At 43.0% G+C, this 26584-nt stretch overlaps 1 protein-coding gene across 1 annotated transcript in view; it reads left to right on the top strand.

The window, feature by feature from the left end:
* Positions 1-11559: 11559 nt before the first annotated feature.
* Positions 11560-26584, top strand: part of ATP6V0D2 (ATPase H+ transporting V0 subunit d2) — a 59082-nt gene continuing 44057 nt past the window's right edge. Inside the window, exon 1 of the mRNA XM_055128688.1 lies at positions 11560-11689. Within this exon, the coding sequence (XP_054984663.1) occupies positions 11560-11689 (130 nt within the window). The remainder of the gene's footprint in view (positions 11690-26584) is intronic.

Raw genomic sequence — 26584 nt, 5'->3', positions numbered from 1 at the left:
CGGCGCGCGACAATTTTCCACTCTTCATGTCCCCATTGAATTTTGCTTATGAACTGTTCTCAGGGTCTCTGACAACTTAAACAACAGCTCACACATTGGGAGCCAGGATAGGGGAGCAATGCTATATTTAATAAACGGCCAGTGTGAGAGTTCACTGATGCTGGCCAGGGGACGCCAAAGCTTGGACATTCCTTCTATGTATGTTTGTCTCATTCTCCATAACCAATCCGCACTAGACAGAGGTATAAGATACCAATACAATTGGCTTTAGATACCTGAAAAACAGCATTTTGGTGTATTAAACAATTTGGGTAAATATTGAGAGAGATTATTAATGGTTCTCTGTATGAAGTATTATTGGAGGGATTTTTACCAACTATATATAACACACTAATAATAGGTGTGTTTTTGTAAAGAGTAAACAGAGAAGAATAAAGGCAGCAAAATATAAGGGAAATTACTATCTTTCTCAGATATTCATTCCTATGCAAGTCAAATATAACATTTGTATAAAGTATTAATTATGCTCTTAAACTTTGAAATAAACAGCCATTTTAAGATTTGGTGCTTTTCACATCTGCTTTCTAGTTGTGTTTAAGTATATGTTTTATCTAAATTTTACAAGTGATTTTTGTGCTTTTCCCATCAGATTGGAAATTCTTGCCATGGATCAGATTTTGTAATCAGAAATAAAATACGATCACTAAAGAACAAAGATAATATATAAAGAGATGCATACAACATTAAGACCAGATTTAATGAACACAAGAAGGCACAAATATTTTGTTAAAATTCAAAAGCAGAACATAATGCCAAACAGCACATTACAAATCACGGACAAAACCGATTTTAGACTGCCAACACCTAAAATACCTTTGTCCTCCTTTAGTGAAAAGAAAATATAAAAACACCCTCAAAATGAGGTTATAATCAACAGAGCATACATAGTCCTTCTCACCTGCAGCCAAAAGGATTCTTTTGAATTCAATAACCTAGAAAGCCAATGATTCTGATGCCAGCTCACATTCCCCTCTGTCTCTAAGAGGCTGAGTGAGTCTTGTGCTTCCTGCTAGGAAAGCGATCTGACCAGATCAATGGCAGGGGTGCTACTGGGCTGGATTTGGTTGTCTACTTTCTGGGTTTTCAAATTGGGATTCGCTTTAGTCCAGTTGAGATTCTTAAAGAACAGACACAGGGGTGAATTCGAGTGACCTTCGACTCACATTGGTCTCTTTGACTTTAGCATTATGCTTATCTGATATGAGAGGTTTGCTTTGTTTTGACAAGTTAATGAGAAAAATTTAAGTACCGGAGGGAAAAGTTAAGGAAGGTAAGTGCAAACCCATCTATAAAAGACGCCTCGGACCCTGACACCTGTGTGTACAGACCTTTTGCATTTTCATGAATGAGGCACCTCAATCACTTGTTGCACTGGCTCATGCACTTCAGAGATTTGACCATTTTCTGAAGAAGCCATTCATACTAAGCCAATTCTCCCGGAGAAGTAGCTTCCACCTGGGGAAAAGTTATATAAAATGATCATAGAACATGAAGCAAAATTACAGAAGCAGAGAAGCAATCAAACTATCAGGGTTATATAAATAAAATGTTCTCTGCTTAAAACCATAAATGAGTCTGTTTAATAAAAAACCACTGGTCTTGTGTTCAAAAACCAAATCTTACTTGGAAACTTGCTAAATAAAAAATGGAACAAGTTAATTATAGTCCTTTATATGAACTACATATAAACCATATACACAAGCAACCATAAACATAAGTCATCAATAATTGATGGTAAAATGTTTTACCTCCTGCCTCCATTTCTTTCTCCATTGAAAACATTATGTTGACCAGGCATCAAAGCATCAAAGAATCACAGAAACTATTGTGGCACTTACACGCTTCGTTGTGATCTGCTGAGTGCTGGTTGTGGTGCTGGCTTACTGGGCAGCAGTTTTGCTCACAGACGGTCTCACTTGGGGTACTTGAACATACTGTGGTTGTAGTCCTCAGTTAGGGGTGGTGCTTACATAAATGTCCTGCAAAGGCTCATGATTTCTTTGTTTTTTTTTTAGTTACTTGCTACGGGCTGTGTCTCTTCATAGCAGTGCTTGCACATACCACGCCATGAGGGTTCTGAAATTGATTTAGGGGAAAGGAATAGAGACAGCAGTCACGAGGCATCAACAGAGCTTTCAGAACCATATTTAGTGCCTGCAAGCTTTGTGTTGGATCAAATTCAGAGTCTTATGCTTACCAGGCAAATGTGTTTTGTTTTCTTTTGTTTTGTTTTCGTCACACCTGGCGTTGCACAGGGGTTACTTCCTGACTCGTGCATTCAGGAATTACTCCTGGCAGTGCTTGGGGAACCATATGGGATGCTGGGAATCGAACCTGGGTCGGCTGCACACAAGGCAAACGCCCTACCCGCTTTGCTGGAGTATATCACTCCAGCCACAACCAGGCAAACGTTTTAGTCACTGAACTATCTCCCAGACTCAAATATCAGTGTCTCTTTTGTAGAAGTAAGGGTCAAACCCAGCACCTCACATTAGTTCTACCACTGAAACACATTCCTGGCTCTGAATAGTTAGTTTCTTTTAATTATCATAATCTAATTAATAAATGAATAGCACTGTAACACTGTCATCCTGTTGTTAATTGATTTGCTCGAGCGGACACCAGTAACATCTCCATTGTGAGACTTGTTACTATTTTTGGCATATTGAATATGCCACAGGTAGCTTGCCAGGCTCTGTTCTGCGGGTGGGATACTCTCGGTAGCTTGCCCGGCTCTCTAAGAGGGGCAGAGGAATCGAACCCGGGTCAGCCTCATGCAAGGCAAACGCCCTACCCACTGTGCTGTCGCTCCAGCCCAATAATAAGCACAAATTATTTTGTGACTAAAAAGGAAACAGTGGATATAGGTGGTGCTCCTTAATGGATGTTGGCATTTTTTAACTTTTTAAAATTACAGCTGGCACAGAACCCCATCAGACGCTTGTTTCCACACTTCAAAATTGCCTCCATGACCCTGGCCAGACTCCACTGGCTTGAGGGCCTGTTATGGGGGCAGCTTAAGGGGTGGTTGGGAAAATTGGAGACAAAGTGCAATGGTGACAGGATCGGTGTTGGAATATTGAATCCCTGTAACAAGTCATCATGTACAAGTTTGTAAACCATAGTTTTTATATAAATTATAGAGAAAAATTTGCATATGTAGGCCTTATCTATTCCATGTACATTCCAAAATATATCAACACAGAATTGCTTTAAATGTTTTATTAATGACAGGTGAGATATGATTATTTCCATAATGAGATCCAAATATAAAATAAAATTAAATGTAATGTACTTTAGATTCCAGAGTAATATATGTATATATGTGCATATTTAAATAAGAATAGACATATATATGTAAATGAGAATAGACATTTTATCATATTGTATTAAATGGTTTTAATTTTCATATTTGCAAAGGTCAAAATCATATAGTAATCACAAATTGGCTCTTACAGATTTATTTTCTGATCATTCTATTTGCTATTTCTTAAGGTTTTGTTAGAATAAGTAATGTAAAGTAAATGTGTTATGTGCCTAAGAGGGTAGGTTAAGATTGGGAGGGAAATGGGATTATGGGTGGAGGCAAGGTCACATTGATGGTGTGGGAAGACTAAATGCTTGAAACAACTACATAATGAACAAATTTGTAAATTACAGTGTTTTAAAATAAAAATTATTTTTTTAAATTAAAAAAATAAATTGAGAACTGGGGAACTGGAGAGAGATAGCACGGTGCTTAAGGTGAGGGTTTTGTGTACAGCTGACCTTGGATTCATTCCTGACACCACATAAGGTCCTTCGGTGATGTATATGGTCCCAGGATACTGCCCGGAGTAACCTCTTAGCAATGATCCAGGAATAAGTCCTGACAGAGCTGGGTGTGCCCCAAAAGTCAAACAGAAAGTGACAGAAGTTACATTTCCTCTGATGGAAGTAGCTATTTAATTCTACTGTGAAGAGTTCTTGTCTAGTACATGTGCACACACACACACACACACACACACACACACACACACCCCTGATGTGGCAACTAGGTCTAACTGCCAATTTTATGGAATTAGAGGAGGCAGAACACGTTCAATGATATCTCAGGAGGTTATGAGCAAGTTCTACACTAGAAAACTACGGAACATGTTACTCAGTTACTCAAAGCAGACAGGGCCGGGGGGAGAGAAAGAGTATTTAAGTAAGATTTAGACATACTGTGTAAATCAAGTATAATGTTTCTTCATTCAAATATATCAAGGGAAAAATTGTAATTATGTGGGGAAATATGAACAGTGTCTAGAGATTTAGCACTAAGGATTTAGCACTTAGTTTAAGTATTATAGACATGATTTACTGCTCCGTTCATTCCATATTTGAGTGAAGTCAGAGTAGATTTGTTTGCTTCATATTCTTGGCTTGGGGGCCACTTGCAGTGCTCAGGTCTTGCTCCTGAGTCTTCACTTTGGATCACTCTGGGTGGGGTAAGCGGATCAAGTGTAATCTGGGGAACGAACACCTGAGTAAGGTGCATGGAAAGCAAGCACCTTGCCTGCTATTTCACCTCTCTGGCCCCTAATAGAAGCTAAATATTTTTTGTTTCCTCAACACTTGGCTTTCATCTGAGTTGTTTAATGCTGATTTATTTCTTATGAAAATGGGTCATGTTCTTTGAATTTTTTAAATGGAATTAAATTGTATCTTAGACATGTTATATACTTTTATCTTTGTACTTTATTCCCTTGAAGATGTTGCTTTATTTTAGTATTTTAACTCAGTTGGACTAATAGTCTGTCTCTTGGGTGGCAGCTCAAATTCCTGCTCTGTTCTTTCAGCCTTCATTCATTGGGATGTTTGGATTCTGACCTGTATATTGAAAAGTTATTTAGGTATTATTCATATACACAATTTTTATAAGTTTTTCATTCCTCCTACTTTCTCACTCTTAAATTTTCAGTTGCTCTAGTAGCCTCAAACTCCAATTTTCCCAAGACCAAAATAATATCAAGTTTTAATGGAAGTTTTAGCCACTCTGTGTGCTGAATGTGCCTGCCCTCACATCAGAAGCTATAAAAACGTAAACAGAATGTGTCCACTATCTCATCTAAGTCTTAACATCCTTTCAAATTTATTTCCACATTGCTGTAAACACCAATGACTTCAGAGACTTGGTGACTTTTTTTTTTTGGGTCACCCCAGGATGCTCAGGGATTACTCCTGGCTTTGCACTCAGAAATTGCTCCTGGCGATACTTGGGGGACCATATGGGATGCTGGGGATTGAACTCAGGTCAGGGCATGCAAAGCAAATGCCCTACCTGCAGTACTAACGCTCCGGCCCATTGGTGTTGTTTTTTAAATTTTGTGAGTGTGTGAAGAAAACATGATCTATCTTAGCATAGAAATGGCACTCTCAGTTAAATACAGGTCTCTCATAATAATAAATGATATTATTATAAATAAAATAATAATAATAATAATGTGTCATCATAATAAAAAATTTAAAAGATGATCAAAAGTTGATACCTTTCTACCTCACGTATCACATCTTGCTCCATTCTTCTAGTTGCTCATAATTCAACAAACACACTGGCCCTCCATAAATATCCAAACTCTTTCTTCAGGATGTTTTTGCTTGTTTTTATTTATGCCTGATATTTCTGACCCTACACTCTACACCATAACTCATAGGGTTGTTAATTTTTATTTAATTTTCTTATATATGAGAAAATAGGGGACTGGAGCGATAGCACAGCAGGTAGGGCTTTTGCCTTGCACGTGGCCAACTCGGGTTCGATTCCTCCGTCCCTCTTGAAGAGCCCAGCAGGCTACCGAGAGTATCCCGCCTGCATGGCAAAGCCTGGCAAGCTCCCCCACCCCATCCCATCCCCTGCCTCTGTGGGAGGTACATTCCTTCTTACTCTCTTTCTAATTCGGGGTGTTATGATTTGCAATACAGATACTAAGAGGCCACCATGTTTGGTTCTTAGTCTACTTTCACATGCAAAGGCTTTTGAAGCCCTCAAATTACCAGCCCATACCTATGACATCGTTGGCTCACTCATTTGCCATCTTAGTCGCTTGGTCTAGAGGCTCTATTTAGGATGTCACAGTCCCCATGCAGCCCTTCAAAGTGCTTCCCATTATTCCCCATGGGGTGGGGGGGGGGTGCTCATGTGCACTGGGGAGCAACTAACTGGCCTCAGTTTGCCTCTTCCATCACCCTTAGCTTTGGTCCATACCCGCCGACAAGCAGTATCTGCAGAGCTGCTTCAAGTATCTCAGGGGTGGGGGCTGGAGCCAAAGCATAGCGGGTAGGGCGTTTGCCTTGCACATGGCCGAGCCCGGTTCGATTCCCAACATCCCATATGGTCCCCTGAGCACTGCCTGGAGTAATTCCTCAGTGCATAAGCCAGGAGTAACCCCTGTGCATCACCAGGTGTGATCCATAAAGAAAAATAAAGAATCTCAGGGACTTTAGTCTAACAGTTCAAGGGTTCCCGAACTTATTTACTTATTTGGCCTAGTTTTCCCATTTCATAAACAAACAAACAAACAAACAAAAACCTTCTCCACACCACCCCCAGAAATCCACAGAAAGTTCCACCCCCTTTAATCCAAGGGAACTATTGCCCATAGATACTTCCAGAGATGCATGGGGGAGCAATATCACCCTACTTTATCACCCACTAGTCTAACTAGGTCATTTTGCTCACAGCAACTATTGCCTCTGAATGCTTTCAGAGCTAAGAGATCAGAGAAATACTAAGATTTTTTTCATGTTGCCTTTTATATCCAGAGTGAGTATCTTAACTTACCAAAACCAAAACCCATACCAAGAATCTTAGCAGTTTTATTTAAAAATAAAATAGCCTTATTGTAGTTTAGGTAACAGGGTAACCAGAGTGTTCAAGTTTGTGCTAGTGATGAACAAAGTTACTGCATGTCACAAAACTGAGGTGGCAGGGATCCTCACCCCCACGCCCCTGGCCTTTTGTCACTTGGGATCCATCCTTTCTTCCTTCCTTCCTTCCTTCCTTCCTTCCTTCCTTCCTTCCTTCCTTCCTTCCTTCCTTCCTTCCTTCCTTCCTTCCTTCCTTCCTTCCTTCCTTCCTTCCTTCCTTCCTTCCTTCCTTCCTTCCTTCCTTTCCCTCCCCCCTTCCTCTGTTGACTGAAAGTTCTGGTTTGGGGACAGACTGTCCCCTTCCTTAGCCAGCACACGTGTGCTTCAGACTCTCCTCCCAGGTCCCCTTAGTGCTTCCCACCAATCTACTTATTCTCCTGTCCCTCTTACCCCAGCCCTGCCACTCTCAGGATGTAACCTAGTGTCTGAGGTTTTTATTATTATTATTATTATTATTATTATTATTATTATTATTATTATTATTATTATTATTGATGATGAATACTATCCATGCCCATGGTTAGTTTCTCTTTCTACCACAGATCACTTATCACTGTCATCCCGTTGTTCATCGATTTACTCAAGCAGGCACCAGTAACATCTCCATTCACCCCAGCCCTGAGATTTTAGCAGCCTCTCCTTACTCGTTTTCCCCAACGATTGGAGGCTCTTTTCAGGGCTAGGGGAATGAGCCCTGTTATTGTTACTGTATTTGGCATATCGAGTCCACCACCAGGAGCTTGCCAGGTTCTGCCGAGCATGGACAAAGCTGATGAAATGTTGGCATGAGTGCCCTCGAACCATTTGCATGGCACCCAGAGGCATGTGGGACACGGCCAGGGGCCCGCCCGCCCTGAGCCACCATCTGCAATCTCAGCGGGGCACCTGGGGTCTCTGGGATGGAGGGGTGGGTCTGGGGGTGGGGAGCGAGGGACATACCGAAGCCTCCAGGGTCTTTAATGTTCTACTGTTTACAAGTAGAGCAAAACCCAGTATTGGTCGAACCTGGCTGGTGGATCCAGGCATCTCTCTTACCAGCCTGTGCTCTTCTGTAAGCCAGAATTCTTTATCAAGAAGCACCAACCAAGAAACCAAACCCAAAGCTTAAACATTGACGTCTACACATAGAACCACAGAAAGTCTTGCCTCCACTGAAGAACGAAGAGTCACAAAGAACTGATCAAATTCATCTGGGCTAAAATCTCCAAAAATGTACTGCGGCTCTCGGAGGGCCGTGGCGGCCCAGCCACAGATATGTGAGATTATTCCATACCTGTCTTTCTGTGTCTGGCTTCTTTTTCTCAGCACGGTACTCTCCAATCCCATCCAAGTTGCTGCAAACTAGTAGGTTTACTTTCTTTTAACTTTCTTTTACAGACTTACAAACTTTCGTGATTATGTTTCAGTCATACAATGATTGAGTACCCATTCGTCCACCAGTGCCCATTCTCCTCCACCAATGTTCCCAGTACCCTTCCTGCCACACCCATCCCTCCGCATCCCCCGCCCCCTCTCGCCTCTGTGGCAGGCACATTCCCTTTTATTCTCTCTCTCCTTTGGGGCGTTATGGTTTGCAATACAGGTACTAAGTGGTCATCATGTTTGGTCCATACTCTACTTTCAGTACGCATCTCCCATCCCAACTGAGCCCTCCAAACATCATTTACTTAGTGGTCCCTTCTCTATCTATCCCAGCTGCCTTCTTCCCCAGCATGTGAGGCCAGCTTCCAAGCCGTGGAGCTATGCTTCTGGTCCTTTTCTCTATTATCCGTAGGTGTTAGTCTCCCATTATGTCACTTTACATTCCACAAATGACTGCAGTCATTCTATGTCTGTCCCTCTCTTTCTGACTCGTTTCACTTAGCATGATACTCTCCATGTTGATCCACTTACATGCAAATTTCATGATTTCATCTTTTCTAACAGCTGCATATTATTCCATTGTGTAGGTATATGCAATGAACAGAAACTTTTTCAAAGAAGAAATCCGAATGCCCAAAAGGCACTTGAAAAAAATGCTCTTCATCACTAATCATCAGGGAGATGCAGATCAGAACAACAGTGAGATATCTTGTCACACCATCCTAGGTTTATTTTACCTTTTCTTTCCTTCATTGTCATCTAGGAGAACTTTCTTTGACATTTTTATGCCCAGGACAGGCCAGTCTGCATACCAACCCAGGAATAATCATAACCACTGTGATAGGCCACTGATTTCCAACCTGTCTACACCGTGGACCCAGTGTTTGAAGACACTGATCTAGGACAGAGTTTCTCCACGTTGGTTGCACCTTGGAGTCACTGTGAGCTACTGGAGCCTGGGCCCCGTCCTCAGATGTGATCCTGATGTGACTGATGGTCCTGTCTGTGGTCTGGCCCTTAGCCATGTTATTAGGAGTATTAGAAAGATAAATGGGACTTTAAAAGCTTTCCGGGTGATTCAAGTAAGGCCGGTCTGGGAACTTGTGATCTCAGAGGCTGGGATCCCGTGGCCTGCCAGTTTGTTTCCCCTTTCGGCAACCCAGATTACTTAGGTTTCTTTCATTCCTTAATTTGTCCTTGCCTCTTGGGAGCTGTCTCCTCTGCTGTTGTCCTTCTGCTTTCGCAGCATGTTTATTTCTATTTCTTTGAGGATGACTGTAGGGATCCGTGCTATGCGCTAGGACTTGTGATTTTGCGGGTCCAAAGCAGCAAGGAGCCACATACAGGGTCTGAGCTGCCTTTGCCCAGCCCCCACTGTGGCCGCTGCACTGCCTTTCAGTGGTCGGGGAGGGAAGGAAGCTGGCACAGAGCTGGGGGACCCCTCACTCCAGCCTCCCGGACGTCCATGCACAACTGTGGTTACAGAATTTTAAACTTTGCTGAATCACACTTACTCAAAAGTCCAGGCCTGGCTGGAAGCAGGGCCCGAGGCTGAGGAACATAACTAGAGCCGTAAGCCTTACAATCATGGCATTGGGAGCTTTTTAATTTAACTTCAATTTTGGATAATACATGCACATAAGTTAATGGCATATTGGTATTGCCGGGGAAGGAATGTCCTACAGCCTTACTCTTATCACTTGAAGTGTTTGGTGGTTTTTTTTTTTCCCCACATAGTTGCAGGTGTTTTATTTGTTTCGGTTTGGTTTTGTTTTGGGTTTCGGGCCACACCTGGTGGTGCTCAGGGTTGATTCCTGGCTCTGCACTCAGGGATTACTCCTGGCAGAGCTTGGGGACTATATATATATATATATGATGGGGAACAAACCTAGTTTGGCCACGTGCAAGACAAGTGTCCAACCACTGTACTGTTGCTCCAGTCCCCATTGGTTTTATCTTTCAGATTACGCACTGGCTTTTAAGAATGGTTTTCCTCCTCTGCTCCCCACCCTTCTTTCTCCCCCAATAGATCATTCCCACCAAGTATTCAGGTTGTTATGCTACTCGGTACATGTGTTTCTTATGGCTGTCGTGACATTACTACAAACCAGAGTCTCGGATGAACACAAGTTCATTGCTTGCATTCAGTAGGTCACAGAGCCACGCCAGACTCTCTGGGTCAAGGTGTCCTTCGGGGCTGGTTCCTGCCGGAGATGCCAGAGTAAATCATGCCCTCGTGGTTTTTGAGAGACGTTCAGCTTTTCCACTCCGGAGAGGCCTGTGTTCTCTCTTGAACGTGGATCTCTCTTCCTCTCCCTTCACATTTCTCTAATTAAATGATTTTGCTTCATTTAATAAAAAAAAAAAATGCAGCGCCTTAATTAAGACTGTGTTCTCCTACTGTGTACTTTGAGCTCCCCCCAGCTTCTGAAGAGGAAGTCCTTCTCTCTGATGAGGGTAATCACCCTGTCCAGATGCCAGTCTCAAATGGGGAAAAAATGAAATGCAACCCACTTCATGAACAGCGCAATTTTGCAAGGTAGTGACTGACGATGAGTCACCGCCCAGGTTCCTGTTTCCTGGACTGCTCTGCGGGCGGGGACCTCCCTGTGGAGAAGGGAGAGGGGCGGGGAGCACATACCAGCCTCTGGCAGTGCTGATAACCACGAATCATTGATTTTCTGGCCAACCGTGTTACTACACCAGCTTCTCGGGTTCTTCGTCCTGTCCCTTTTGCCATTCTAACCTACTCAAGCAAGTTAAATTTTTTTGACCTCTTCCCTTTTTTTTTTTTTAAATGAATAGTCTTTAGAAATTTGGGAGAAATGTAACTTTCAATAAAAGCTCAAAGCTCCTGGGGGAGAAGAATGCTTCCTAAAACATGCAGGTGTCTCATTCCTTCCAAAAGCCAAGTGGGGAGATGCAATTGCTCAAGGAGAGAGGGGGGGGCGGGGAGCTGGGACCACCCCCCTCCACCCCCTCCCACCTCCCCTGCCACCCTCCCGGGCTGATGGGGCCTCCTCCCTCTGTGGTTGGTTCCTGGGTTTCCTTGAGCTGACTGACTTGGTTCATTGTTGCTGCCAAAACAGAGGCCTGGGGAGGCGGGCTGTGCTGAAAGTCACTCAGACCGGGAGAAACTGGTCACAGACACCCTCTCAGCTGACGTCTCCTGGTAAATCCTCAGGACTTGGCGCATTTTGTTCCAGGTGGCGGGCAAGGGCTGAGCAGGAGCCGGTGCCCTGAGCCATGCTGGAGGCGGCTGAGCTGTACTTTAACGCAGACCACGGCTACCTGGAGGGGCTGGTGCGCGGCTGCAAGGCCGGGCTGCTCCGCCAGCAGGACTACGCCAACCTGGCGCAGTGCGAGACCCTGGAGGGTGAGTGGGGGCGGCGCCTGGCGAATGGAGGGGCGCGCTGGGCACAGAGAGGCGGCAGGCGGTGTCCCCTGCCGGGACATTAGGGCAGGCCCCGACTCCTAGAGGTCCCAAGGAGCCTGGACAAGGAGGAGCATGACAGCTTCCTTTCTATATAAGGAAAACTGAGTATTTCGGGCCGGAGCAATAGTACAGCGGGGAGGGCGTTTGCCTTGCACGCGGCCGACCCGGGTTCGATATCCGGCATCCCATATGGTCCCCCAGCACCACCAGGAGTAATTCCTGAGTGCAGAGTCAGGAGTAACCCCTGAGCATCTCTGGGTGTGACCCAAAAAGAAAAAAAAAGAAAAAAAATACTCAGTATTTCTTTTCTTTCTGAATGCAGACAAGACATCATGTGTTGTGTTACTTAGTACTTAGTCACCAAGAGAGACCGTATTTCCTACCGAGGTATTGATATACCATGTATGTTTATCAATTATTCAAAATTATTTCAAAATTAATTAATATGCATAATCAATATCATTATTTCAGAATTATATAAGTTATATTAGTGTAAATTATATGATCATTGATATAAATTTTTATTTCAAAATTATACCAGTATTGACTTCTCATTTAGGATGCATGTTTAATGTCTTAATAAGTTACAGTATTTATATATTTAAGAAATAGCTTGCTAACTCTATTTTAATATATTTGGTTTCCTTTGTAATTTATGTATTTTCATTATGCTATTTATCAGCATTATTTGGAGATATTTCTTCAGATTGGACTGAAACGATAGCACAGAGGGGAGGGCGTTTGCCATGCACGTGGCTAACCCGAGTTCGATTCCTCCGCCCCTCTTGAAAAGCCAGGCAAGCTACCCAGAGTATCCTGCCCGCAAGGCAGAGCCTGGCAAGCTCTCGGTTTTCCATATGCCCAAAACAGTAACAACAAGTTTCACAATGGAGATGTTACTAGTGCCTGCTTGAGCAAATCGATGAACAACGGGATGACAGTGCTACAGTGCTACTTCTCCAGATTAGAGATCTAAGCTTCTGCCTCACCCACACCCACCCCCTGAAAAATGCTAAGAAAATTGTTCTACTACCAAAATTTTCAGTATCTACTGATTAGAGTTTGAGATTTGTATTTGACCAAAATGAAAGAAACTTAGAGGTGGGTTTTACTGTTGTCTGTCCTGAATTTGGAAGTCCCGACTTTGACCTCTGATATTCAAAGTAGGTGACCTGGGGCGCTGAGTCTCTGATGCCTCATTTGAAAAATGTGATAATGAGATTAAGCCTGTGCTGAATAAATTTTGCCTTGCATATGTGAGTCACAGGGTTGAATCTCTGGACCAAAAACAAAAGAAAGGAAAGCAACAGCAGGGAGCACTGAGCAAACAGAAACTATTTTTCTTTCTTTCTTTCTTTTTTTTTTTTGTTTTGGGGTCACACCTGGCGATGCACAGGGGTTACTCCTGGCTCTGCACTCAGGAATTACTCCTGGCGGTGCTCAGGGGACCATATGGGATGCTGGGATTTGAACCCGGGTCGGCCGAGTGCAAGGCAAACGCTCTACCCGCTATGCTATCATTCCAGCCCCAGAAACTATTTTTCTAAAACATCATTTGACTGAGGTATGACTACCATACAAAAAGTTGTCCGTATTTAGTCATTATAGTTTTAGAATCTCGGCAATAATTATGTACCCAAGAAACCATTATTATAATCTATATCATAAATCTATTACCTCTGAAACTTTTCTACTCCTCACTTTTTTATTCTCTGTCAGAGAGAGAGAGAGAGAGAGAGAGAGAGAGAGAGAGAGAGTAAGGACACCTAATGTAAGAACTGCTAACAGATTTTAGCCACAGAGCATGGTGTTATTATCTATATGCTCTATGCCATAAATCTCTGGGACACAGAGTGTCCCAAAACATAGTATTCTTTACCCAATACCTCCCCATTTCCCCATCCTCTCTGGAAATTATCTTTAAGTCACATTGTCTTCAAAGCCTCACCAAAGATTTTACATTCATAATACTTTTGTTATCAAAAGGTTACACATGCTCAACTTGAAATAAACTTATAAAATCAATATATGCCCAATAAAACTTTACAGCTTTTCCATTATTCTAGAAAATGCCAGGTAGCAATAACAATCAAGACGGCAAGGAAGACTATTGGGAAGCAGGTGCCCTTCTGAAGGTGACCTTGCACGCTTCTCTCTGGGCTGGTTGTTTATAGTTCTGACCTGCGTAGGCCAGCACCGGGCAGAGCAGAGCTGAGAGACTCTTTTCATTACTAACAGAAACAGCTAGAAAAATCTTTCAGAAAACAATTAATTCTGTTCCTACTGTATAACCCTCCATCCAAAATCTTTTCAGCATATTAAATTAGGACTTTGGTAACTGGAGAATATTAATTCTGCACAGAAAATCTGTGGAATTTTGAGGTAAGCAAAAACTTTAAAAAACACAGAAAAGAAAAATGCTTTGAATGATTCTATTTCATTCCTAGTCAAGCTTTTAAATTAGCTGAAGAATGCAAAATGAAATACAAAAAGTATATGGCATGTCTTAAAGATACAAAGCAAGGTGTAGTCAACTTAAAAAAAAAAGAAATACAAGTCAGAGAGACACGAAGGGCAGGCATTCTTAAATCAAACAAAGAATTCCAGAAGAATAAGAGTTTAAAATGGACAAAAATCAGAAATTTATAAATTGCTCCCAAATATCTTCTGCCAAGTACTTTCTTGACCTAGTAATTTAGTTAGTAATTTAGTTTGCTTTTAGGAGAAGCAAAAAGAAAAGGGAGAAAGAAAGTAAATAAATCTATCATCAAACTGCACTTAGTTGAGTTTGGTACCCTCAAGTTTAATATGAGAAAGAAGACAAGGTCTCAGACACTTTGAAGATCTGAAGAATAAATCTATTCAGAAATATACACAGAAGTGCATACATACAAAAATTTTCATGTAACATTTAGGGATTACCCCAAGTTATCCTCAAATCCTGGCTCAATAAAAAAAGTTAGCACATGTTCTAATTGTAATTTATATAGTTTTTTTCCTATAAAAATATATAATATTTGATCCATTTATTTCACAATTTATGTTGGAAACTGTGTGCCAGTCAGTTCTTCGTAGACTCCCAGGAATATCATATATAAATCATCAAACTGGGTTATAAATGGATGCTGAAAACTCCATCTAAATAAGGATCTTGTTTTCTCAGTGAACAGTTTAGAACACTGAGGCTTAGAAAGGCCGTGACCAATGTAGCAATGGAGGACAGAAGTTTTTCTATCTTTTTTTCACTAAAATGGATCTTCTGCCTTACTCTGAATTGTGATGATGTGTCAATGTCTGCTCCAGTTTTCTTTTGAAAATAAAGCCTACACGATGAGATTATACTATACATAGGATGTAAAGGAATACTTGACTTGAAAGCAATTGTTGAATGTGTAGATGCACCAAAAGAAACACAGCCCTTTTCTGAGCTGAACTGTGTTGTTGAGAGGGGGAAAAAAATTAAAGGGCAATTTTTAGATAGACGTTAGGGACTTTGGTATTTCAGTTTATATTTGCAGAAAATCTGCCTCATACAAATTAAGGATAAAGAATATGGAGTAAAACAGTGATATATATGTATATATATATATATATATTCAGCACATATAATGTGCTGAAGTCAATAAAATATATATTTCCTTTATTGAAAGCTAACTTGTCTTTATTTAATTTTACTTTTAGTTTTGGGGGCCACACCTGACAGTACTCAGGGCTTATTCCTGCTTCTCAGGACCTACTCCTGGCTCTGAGCTCAGAGATCACTCCTGATGGGGCGGGGGCGGTCATATGATGTATTGGGAATGGAACCCAGATCAGCCAAGTGCAAGGCTGTACCCTCTCTACTATTGCTCCCAACTCTGTCTTTTATTTTTAAAGTCTCATGGCACCAACAAATGGTTGGAGCCTAGATTTCTTTTTTTTTTGCGGGGGGGGGGTTCACACCTGGCAATGCACAGGGGTTACTCCTGGCTCTGCACTCAGGAATCACCCCCTGGCAGTGCTCAGGGGACTATATGGGATGCTGGGAATCGAACCCGGGTCTGCCGCTTGCAAGGCAAACGCTTTACCCACTGTGCTACTGCTTTTAGAACGCTTTCCCGGAGGGCTGGGGAGAGTTCAGGAGTTAAGGCACAGGCCTTGCATGCTGCTGACCTGGCTTCATCCCTGGCCTCACAAGGTGCTACAAGTGTCATTGGTATAGCCCTGGGGCCCTCTGAACTCCACCCAGATAGCCCTGAGGCATCCCAATACCAAATCCTCCCCCAGCCTCCTGGGCATCCCAATACCAAACCCTCCCCCAGCCTCCTGACCGCCTCTTGGGAGTATCACCCCCTACTCAAACAAAACAAAATGTTCCTGCCAAGCCCAAGGCCGCTAGTCTAACCCCAGCGGCTGTGGGGCTGCTTCAACTTAAAAGAAAAAATACAAGTCAAAGAGACACGAAGGGCAGGCATTCTAAAATCAAACAAAGAATTCCAGAAAAATAAGAGTTTAAAATGGACAAAAATCAGAAATTTATAAGTTGCTCCCAAGTATCCAAGTATCTTCTGCCAAGTACCTTTGTGACCTCGTAATTTAGTTGAGCCAAGAGAAGAAAAAAGAAAAGGGAGAAAGGAAGTAAATAAATCTATCATCAAAATTGCTCTGTGCTCACAGGACTGAGCGCAGCTGTGAGCTCTATCCTCGGTGCAGAAGGGGTAATCTTGACTGCCCCAGGCACCGGGACCCAGGGCAGGAGCAAAGCAAAACGTTTTAGGAGCACTGGTTTATAAGGAATAGTAAAAAGTTTAGGTCAGTTTGGAAAGGAGGGGGTACAAAGATTATCCAGAAAAGCTTTAGGAAGTCCCATATTTAGAACTGTGTGCCAGAGTGCAGAGAGGATGCGTTTTCTCAGAAAGATTCATCAGTTCCATGGTTGGCTTCGAAAAGTCAGTCACTGGGAACTGAGTCAGTCACTGGGGCCGTCTGTGACTCAGTCTTTTTCAGGGAACTCTGTGGCAATGCGGTTCTGGTAGCCACCACCCCCCGTGGTACTACAGGAGTTCAGGATGTGATCCATGGAGAAACTCTCAAAACTTTACAAGTGGCTTAGAACCGAAATAACAGTTAAAGAGATACAAAATGCTCTTTAGAGAATTCATGTGATTTTCTTTCAAATTTCTTTTTCAAATTATTGTTCGTGAGGGAACACAGAAACAGAATTTTGGAGTTTGGGGGAGGGAGGGAATTAAAAGAAGGTACAGTGAGTTCAGAGGTGTGGTTACAATGGTGTTGGCATTTATGCTCATGGTGTGCAGTTACCCCTTCCTCGCGGTGCTGGGGAGCCCCATGGAACTACCCAGCCTCAAGGCAGAGAATATGCCCCATCTTATGATCTGTATAGTTGCTTCAAAATGTAATACCTGATGAAGGGATGGGGATTGAAACATTGCATGACTGAAACCCAGTCATGAACAACTTCGTAACTGTGTATCTCATAGTGATTCATTAAAAAAAAAATTACTTTAGTTAAGCCCGGGGGCCCCTCAGAGGGGATGGGCTCCAGCTTCCCTCCCCACCTCAAGCAGAGCTTCCGGCGGCCAAAGACCACTGGAACCTAGCCACAGCCATGCTGGAGGCCCTTCTCCACACATTCGGACAGGCCTCATGCGTGAAGGTACCGGCAGAGGAACCCAGGTGTGTGTAATCCCATCAATGGCCAACATCCAGAGAGAGACTTAAAAGCAAGCTCCCAGAAGTGATATCTTGTAGCCTACTTCTCCCTCTGGGAGAAACTGGCAAGCTTCTGAGAGTTTCCTGCCCACATGGGACAGCCTTGCAAGCTTCCCATGGTGTATTCATATGCTAAATCCAGTAACAAGCTGGATCTCATTCCCCTGACCCTGAAGAGCACCCAGTGCGACATCGTTGGGAGGGCCAAGTTGAGATAGACTTCTAAGATCTCAGGGAAGGGACAAAATGAGATGTTACTGAGCCCGCCCGAGAAATCAGAAATCGGTGATTAATGGAATTTTGTGATTTTGTGATTTTCGTGATTTTAGTTAAGACCTGACGGCCCTAGAATGTAATAGTCCAGTCTTTCCTAATATATACGGTGGTCATGTCCACTGACTCCCATGTGTGGTGAGAACACTCTGCCATTATGTTTTGAAGGGAGGCGATTGTACCCCCAAGGGGCATAACCTTCATTCCTTTCTGGCTGCACCTTTACATAGGAATGAATTCAATAATCACACATTAAGTTAAACACTTTCTAGTCAGACTCAAAGACGGAAAGATAGTTAAGACATAGTCCCCCACACTAAAGGGATTCCCACTCTAGAATGAAACGAATTAAATGTTGGAAATTTTGTTATCCTTGATGGCAGCAATCAGGCAGTTGTTTCAGTTGGACAGAACATATGACGGTGAGTCTGGGGGCTTCACAGAGACCATCTGAAAACAAACCGTCCTCTGCAAGGAACAAGTTAACCAATCACAAAATAGAATTTTCTGCCACTTTCAAAAAAGAAAAACCATGAGGATACGCTTAAGACAACTAATGTGGAAAGATTGTCAAGATGTATTAAGTGAGGAAATCACAAGGAAGAACTGAGCGGCTGACACTTAAATTCAAAAGCAGATAAATTTTAATGGCCAGATATATAGTATAAGTGGTCGGAATTTACCTTGCATTCGGCAGACCTGGGGTCAATCCCTGGTACCCGTATAGCCCCCCACATACCGCCAGGAGTGATCCCTGACATAGGGTCAGTAGTAAGACCTGAACAGGGCTGAGTGTAGCCCCCTATCAAAAGTACAAATCAAAACAATATAGATACATTTTAAAACTTATTTTCTATTTGATGGTCTAGTTACAAAGAACTTGAAAGGGCCCCAAGCAGTGTGGCTCTGTAGCACTGTCCTCCCGTGGTTCATCGATTTGCTCCAGCTGACACCAGGAATTCTCCATTGTGAGACCTGTTGTTACTGTTTTTGGCATATTGAATACACCACGGGGAGCTTGCCAGGCTCTGCCGTGTGAATAGGACGCTCTGGGTAGCTAGCCAGGCTGTCCTAGAGGGACAGAGGAATCAAAGCCGGGTCGGCCGCATGCAAGGCAAATGCCCTACCCACTGTGCTATCGGTCCAGTCCAAAGTCAAACTAACCAAAGAATAATTGAGTTACACCATTGTAAAATTCCCAGGGGCTCCAAAGTAACTAAAATTAGAAATTATCTGGGAGCACTCAATGGGTAGCTGAGTAGTAGCACTGTAGCACTATTGTCCATTGTTCATCGATATCCTCTAGCAGGCACCAGTAATGTCTCCATTGTGAAACTTGTTGTTACTGTTTTTGGCATATCCAATATGCCACGGGGAGCTTGCCAGGCTCTGCCATGCTGTGGGATACTCTGGGTAGCTTGCTGGGCTTTTAGTGAAAGGCAGAGTAATCGAACCCAGGTCTGCTGCATGCAAGGCAAATGCCCTACCCACTGTGCTATCGTTCCAGCCCAGCCCAGCTGAGTAGTATAGAAAATATTTCATTATTTATATTTGCATGTATTTATATCAATTTACTATTTTTTAAAAAATAAAACACATGTAAGGGCTGGATGATAGTGCAATGGATAGGGCATTTGCCTTGCATGAGGCTGACCCGGGTTTGATCCCATATGGCTCTCCAGCACTGCCAGGAGGGATTCCTGAGTGCAAAGTCAGGTGTAACCCCTGAGCATGGCTGGGTGTGACCAAGAAAGTAAAACACATGTAAGTGAAAACTTATTTCAAGGTCCTGAGCTTCCTTTCACGCCCCCTTCAACATCATGTGTGCCTCTAACTCTAGAAGAGTTTGCTGGCTTGTATTAATGCATACACAATGCTGTTACTCCCTTGTCCAACTACATTAATGCCTTCTAGCAGAGAAGATAAACCTCACTCTTCACTCAAGAGGCTGGGCAGGTCATCTTGTCCCTACCTCCCTACCTTGCTAGGAATTCCTTGGAACTCTTTTGCATTTTCTACAGTTATTCTTTCTGACACAAATCCTGTTTTTGTCAGCTCCCATGTGTTTGGAGCACAGTTGGGAATGCTTGGGAGTCACCCCCAGCAGATCGTTTCCAGTGGTTCTCGGACCAGGTGGTGTTGGAGATCATTCCTATCATTCCATTCCCGCTTGCAGTGAATGTGTTCCATCCCATTGAGCTATTCCCTCACCCCACTACGTATATTCCTTTAGAGAACACGCATTATTCTGTTTTCCTCTTTTAAATTTTATTTTTATAAAGTTGTATTACATTCACTATTTCAACACTGGGCTGGAGTGATAGCATAGCTGTTGGACATTCACCTTTCATGTGGCCAATCCGTGTTCGATTCCTCCGCCCATCTTGGAGAGCCCGGCAAGCTACTGAGAGTATGGAGCCCGCACAGCAGAGCCTAGCAAGCTACCCATGGCGTATTCGATATGCCAAAAACAGTAACAATGTCTCTCAATGAGAGACATTACTGGTGCCCGCTTGAACAAATTGATGAGCAACGGGATGACAGTGACAGTGATTTCAACACTGACCCCACCACCATTACACCTTCTCACCACCGTTATTTCAAATTTTCCCACCACCACCCAAGCCTGCCCCAAAGACAGATGCTAAATAATTTATTTTGTATTGCTTTTAGGAAAAGTCGACGAAAAATGATCCAAAAAGGTTTTTTTAGAGGAGAGTGTGTGAAGATTGTTGTATCTTACCTTGGAGCCATTAAGTCCCTGTATAAGAGATCATTGACATGTTGTTACAGGCTAAATAAACCTTGTGTGCTAATAGACAGACAGACAGATAGGTCTATCGAGATTGCTTGCCTTCTACCTTACACCCCATCAAATATGGTGTGCTACTCTTGATATATCAGTAGTGTAAAGTGTGAGATATCACATGACCACAAAAACAGCCACACACTCTAGGAATTCTAAAATTTTAAATAGGGTGGTAGAGCCGGAGTGAAATTTTTAAGTGGATGGTGATTTGGGGGCCCGGGGGCATCTCTGCAACATGCCGCTCTCTTCCGAGCTAAATTTGTGAGTCTCTGCTGGATCATGGTTGTTAATGAGCTTATATGGTGCCCAGAGTCACCCATTATTCTATAAAGTCCTCACTGAATAGTCTTGTGGAACTTTCTTTACAACCTTTCCCAACTGCATCTCTGATGGGGTAGAATTGACCAGTCTCAGCCTCTGTGCTTTATGAAGAACCACTGTGCAAATAGTCTCAGTGGTATTTGCACACACCTTGGATATGTGCGTCACTTTCCTGAACCAAGGAATCATAGTTAAGGTCTTAACTCGTAATACATTCAATGAATCTGTCTCCTATACTTTAAGTTTTTTAAGGGCAGGAGTCATAAATATATGAGGTCTTAGGGTGTTATTAAACTAGGGGAAGGGAATAATTTCATACTATATACTAAAGGGGATGGAGCAATAACAAAGTGAGTAGGGCATTTGCCTTGCACATGGCCAACCCAGGGCTCGATTCCCAGCATCCCATATGGTCTCCCAAGCACTGCCAGGAGTAATTCCTGAGTGCAGAGCCAGGAGTGACCCCTGTGCATCGCCTGGTGTTATATATAGGCTGCTAAAATCTCAGGGCTAGGACAAATTGAGACGTTACTGGGCCCGCTCGAGCAAATCGAGGATTAACGGGATGATAGTGATAGTGATCACAAATCACAAATCAGGACATTCCGTTGATTGTCGATTTCTCGAGCAAGCTCAGTAACCTCTCCATTCGTCCTTTCCTGAGATCTTAGAAGTCTCTCTCGGATTTGGCCCTCCCAATGATGTCACACTGTAGGCTCTTTCAGGGTCAGGGGAATGAGATCCAGCTTTAGCATATGAATACACCATGGGAAGCTTGCAAGGCTGTCCCACGTGGGCAGGAAACTCTCAGTAGCTTGCCAGTTTCTCCCAGAGGGAGAAGTGGGTTATAAGATATCGCTTCTGGGAGCTTGCTTTTAAGTCTCTGGATGTTGGCCCTTGATGGGATTACACACACCTGGGTTCCTTTGCTGGTACCTTCATGTGTGAGGCCTGTTTGAATGTGTGGAGAGGGGCCTCCAGCATGGCTGTGGCTAGGTTCTGGTGGTCTTTGGCCACCGGGAGCTTTGCTCGGGGCGGGGAGGGAAGCTGGAGCCCATCCCCTCTGAGGGGCCCTGGGGAAGACAGCCAGGCGTGCAGGCAAGAGATGCAGTCTCTCACAGTGATAGTGAGATATATACATATATATATATACACACACACATATATACACACATATATACACACACATATATACACACGTGTATATATATATATATATTATAAGGGCAAGATGGCACCAATGCCACCCAATCCCCTCGAACTCTCTTGAACCCGGCTCACCATCTCGCCTTAGACAATGTGTGGCTCAGCACATCAGGCATGGCACTCTACTCGGGATCTCTGCTGGAACTCTACGCATGATTCCTGATGGACATCTCCAGCTGTTTTGCAAGATTCAGACAAAATGGCATAGGAGGGGCACTTCGCCACCTGCCCCAGTCTGGCTAGTCGCAGTACCGTCGGACATAGAGCCATGGTGGCAGTGCATGCAGTGGCTCTTCCACTGTGGGGTGCTGTCAGCCGACCACGGGGTGACCTGGGACCTCCTCAATAGGGTCCTGCTCTGCCAGCTGCTCAACACCTCCGGACACACTCCATCAACCTCAAGGAGATCAACCTGAGGCTGCAGATGTCCCAGGTGCTGCCCAGAGGTGCAGGCAGGTGTGTGTTTGTCAGTGTGAAGATCGTTACTACATGCCAGTCGACCAAAAGCTTACATTCAGTAGAGTGGGAACACCTGTTAAGGCTGCCCCAAAAGCCCAGCAAGCTACTGAGAGTATCCCGCCCACACAGCAAAGCCTGGCAAGCTATGCGTGGCATATTCGATATGCCAAAAACAATAACAACGACGGCCCTCATTCCCCTGATCCTGAAAGATCCCCCAGTATGCCATCGGGCTACACTAGCACGAGACAGGGCAGAATGGAAATGTAACTGGTGCTCACTCAAGTAAATCGATGAACAACGGATGGCAGTGATACAGTGATATACTATAAATCACATTGCCACCATAGAGACACATTTTAAATATTCTGTAATTGTCAGTTTATCTCAATAAGTCTGATTTTAATTTTTTCTTAATGATTATATTTATTTTTGTTTGGGACCACACCCACCAATTCTCAGTACTTACTCCTGGCTCCATGATCAGGGATTATTTCTGGCCTTGCTTCTGGACTATCTGCGGTTCTGGGACCCCAAGTTTGGCTAATATAAGGCTAGTGCTCTACCCACTGTACTATTTTATTTAAAAAAGAAATGATAGGGGCTGGAGTGATAGCACAGCGGGTAGGGCGTTTGCCTTGCACGCGACCGACCCGGGTTCGAATCCCAGCATCCCATATGGTCCCCTGAGCACCGCCAGGGGTGATTCCTGAGTACAGAGCCAGGAGTAACCCCTGTGCATCACCGGGTGTGACCCAAAAAGAAAAAAAAAAGATAATACTTATTTTAAATAAATGAAACAAAAACTAATCATATAATTTTTTTTCACTCCTTGTGTCCCAAGCCCCAGGTTGTGTTAGTATGTTGTCCGAGTGTGATAGCACACAGAAGAACTGTCTGCATATTCAGGTTCCAATCTGGCTCAACCTTCTGGCTCTGGGATGTGTAGCCAGCTGCTTAACTTTTAAGCATGATACTTTCATTTATAATACTTAACTGCTATCTGCCTGGCCTAACTCCCAGCTTCTAGGAGGAGCTGAAATGACTGAAAATGTTTTGTAAACTGTAAATCATACAAATTCTTGAGAAATCTTGAGCACATCCCCACTGAACTGCAATATGTTTGCAATAAGAATCAATTTCCACACCCTGCTAGATCTTTAAATCACAAAATAGCTTCCCATTTTCTGGTTATGACTAATGACATTTGGTACATGAGCCTGAGTATTTGTCTCTTTTCGAGAACAACACTTGATTTTTGAAATATTTATTCTGATGAGTAAGAAATAAAATGGATTTTACAACAACAAAAAAAGTTTAACCCTAGTACTAGGCACTGAATTTTGTAACAGGGTTCCATGTGACCAATAGTACATGGGCTCCGGGCATTAATCACAAATTTAATCTGTTCATATTAAAAGTCATATATGTGATTCAAAATTATTAGGCTAATGCAGAGAATACAATACAAAGAAAGACATGATTCACGCTCTAAACAGCTATATAGTTAAGAGGATATTATAAGTAAATATAATTAAAAGTATGAGGACAGCTTAAACCTATAGAGAGCAGCTATATTAAAATATAGATCAAAACTTGAAGGATAATTGCTTTGGGGGAATGCCAGTGAGGTAGGAGGGCTGGCGAGAGTTGAGACACTGGGTATTTTAAGCTTACAAGAAAAACTAAAGAATTATAGGTAGGAAAAAATTAAAAAAAAAAAAACTGTCCAGAGAGTAAGCCATCTGGCTTCCACACTAGAACACCTGAGAATTTAGATAATGAAAAAAAATTTTAAAGCTCTCTTGAAGGTTTGATTATGGAACTTCAAGATATTGGAAGAGGACGAGAGACATAGTCTGAATAGCCTGGTCAAATACTTGGAACCATACGAAACAAGATAGTTTTCCAAGTTTCTGTTTCTTCATTTAAGAAATAGCGATTCTTGTTAACGTTGAAAGCTATTGTGCAATAAAATTGTTCTGTGATTTGAAACAGTGAATATGAAATTTCACCTACTGGGTCCTCCCCAGGGGTTCTGAGGGATGCTGAGACCTTCTCTAGTGATGCCCATCCTGGGATGTAGACCTGCCAGCTTCATGTGTACCACCCCTTTCTTTGATGGTACCAGGGCCTGGTCCACATAAGGAATACACTCCATCCCTTCGAACCGTCTCCCTGGCTAGGAAGGTTTTTCTTATTGGTTTATCTCTAATATCCTATTTTAGCCTTCTTACCCTCTTATCTCATCATTATGTAGACACTGTGACTAATAGTACCATCACTAATAGTTTCACGCAATGATCTTCCAACATCACTCCTGCCACCAGAGTGTCAACATCCCGCATCCACATCTCCGGGTCTCTGCCCACCCTGCCACCTGCATCCTGGTAAACTCACTTCTGTAGCACCATTCTCAGGGTTTGTTATTATTTGCCACTTTTTATTTCTATACTGTGTTTCTTTGTATCCCACAGACAAGAGATCATCTTGTGCTTGGCCCTCTCCTCTCTCTCTCTCTCTCTCTCACTCTGATTCACTAACCTCAGCATGCCACCTTCTAGCTCCATTCATGTAGCCGCAAATTATATATTTCTTATAACTGTTGTGTGTGCATCCCACAGCTTCTTTACCCAGTTATGTGTTCTTAGGCACTTATTTTTCCCCAGATCTTGACTATTGTCAATAGTGATGCAAATATCCTTTAAAATTACCATTTTTTCACTCTTGGGTAGATGCCAAGAGCTAAAATTGTTGGGTCTTACGGGAGCTCAATTCTTAGAGATTTTTCAGTACTGTTTTTTATAAAGATGTAACCAGACAATATTCTTTTTTTTTTTTTTTTTTTTTTTTTGCTTTTTGGGTTACACCCGGCAATGCACAGGGGTCACTCCTGGCTCATGCACTCAGGAATCACCCCTGGCGGTGCTCAGGGGACCATATGGGATGCTGGGATTCGAACCCAGGTCGGCCGCGTGCAAGGCAAACGCCCTACCCGCTGTGCTATTGCTCCAGCCCCCCAGACAATATTCTTACAAAAACTAGTGAAGTTTACTTTTCCCCAACAGTGCAATCTGCCTAAAACTTTCAGTGACTCAAACTACTGATAAAATTATTTTCAGGGGGCCGGAGTGATAGCACAGCGGGTAGGGCGTTTGCCTTGCACGCGGCTGACCCAGGTTCGATCCCCAGCATCCCATATGGTCCCCTGAGCACTGCCAGGAGTAATTCCTGAGTGCAGAGCCAGGAGTAACCCCTGTGCATTGCCAGGTGTGACCCAAAAAGAAAAAAAATTATTTTCAGACCCAATAAAATTTTCAGAAAGGATAAATGTGTTTGTGTGTGTGTGAGAGAGAGAGAGAGAGAGTATATATACAGCTTAAGGTGCTTACTCTGCATGCAGCCAACCAAAGTTAGATACCCAGCACTGCATATGATGCCCCAAGCACCAACAGGAATAATCCCTGATTACAGAGCAAGGAATAAGCCATGTACACTGCCAGGCCTGGCATATTACACAATCACCCCAAAAAAGAAAGATAACTTTGAAGTAGAGTTCACAAGAAGAACTTAATTTGGGGAGAATTGATTAAGAGATTGCTAAGAGGAAGTCTGGGCCTGTGGCTCAGTGGTGGAGCACCTGCTTTGTGTAAATGAGGCTCAGCTCAGAGCTCCAGCCTGGCATTGCCATGGGGATCCCCAGTACTGTGTCCAAATGAGTAACAGCAACAGAAATAAGATTGGCACAGGTACTGGATAGTCATTCTATTTTGTGTGTTTATGGTGCCAGAGATTGAACTCAGGCCCTCACATATATAAGTGTTGTTCTAATGAGCTACATCCCTAGCCCCTTGAATGGTCCTCCTAATCAGGATTATTTAGAGTAGAAGGCAAGATAAACTATTGAGGAAGAATGAATGGGATTTAGAATAATAAAGAACCAAAGAGGATTTGAAATATCATCACTAAAATAATGAGATAAGCAAAAGCTGGGAAGCTGCATCTGGTTTTACATGATGACTCTAAGATTGAATGGTAGATGCTAATATATTTAT

This window comes from Sorex araneus, chromosome 2 (assembly GCF_027595985.1).
Source record: "Sorex araneus isolate mSorAra2 chromosome 2, mSorAra2.pri, whole genome shotgun sequence".
Taxonomy (NCBI): domain Eukaryota; kingdom Metazoa; phylum Chordata; class Mammalia; order Eulipotyphla; family Soricidae; genus Sorex; species Sorex araneus.
This window is presented reverse-complemented; position numbering and strand designations above follow the sequence as displayed.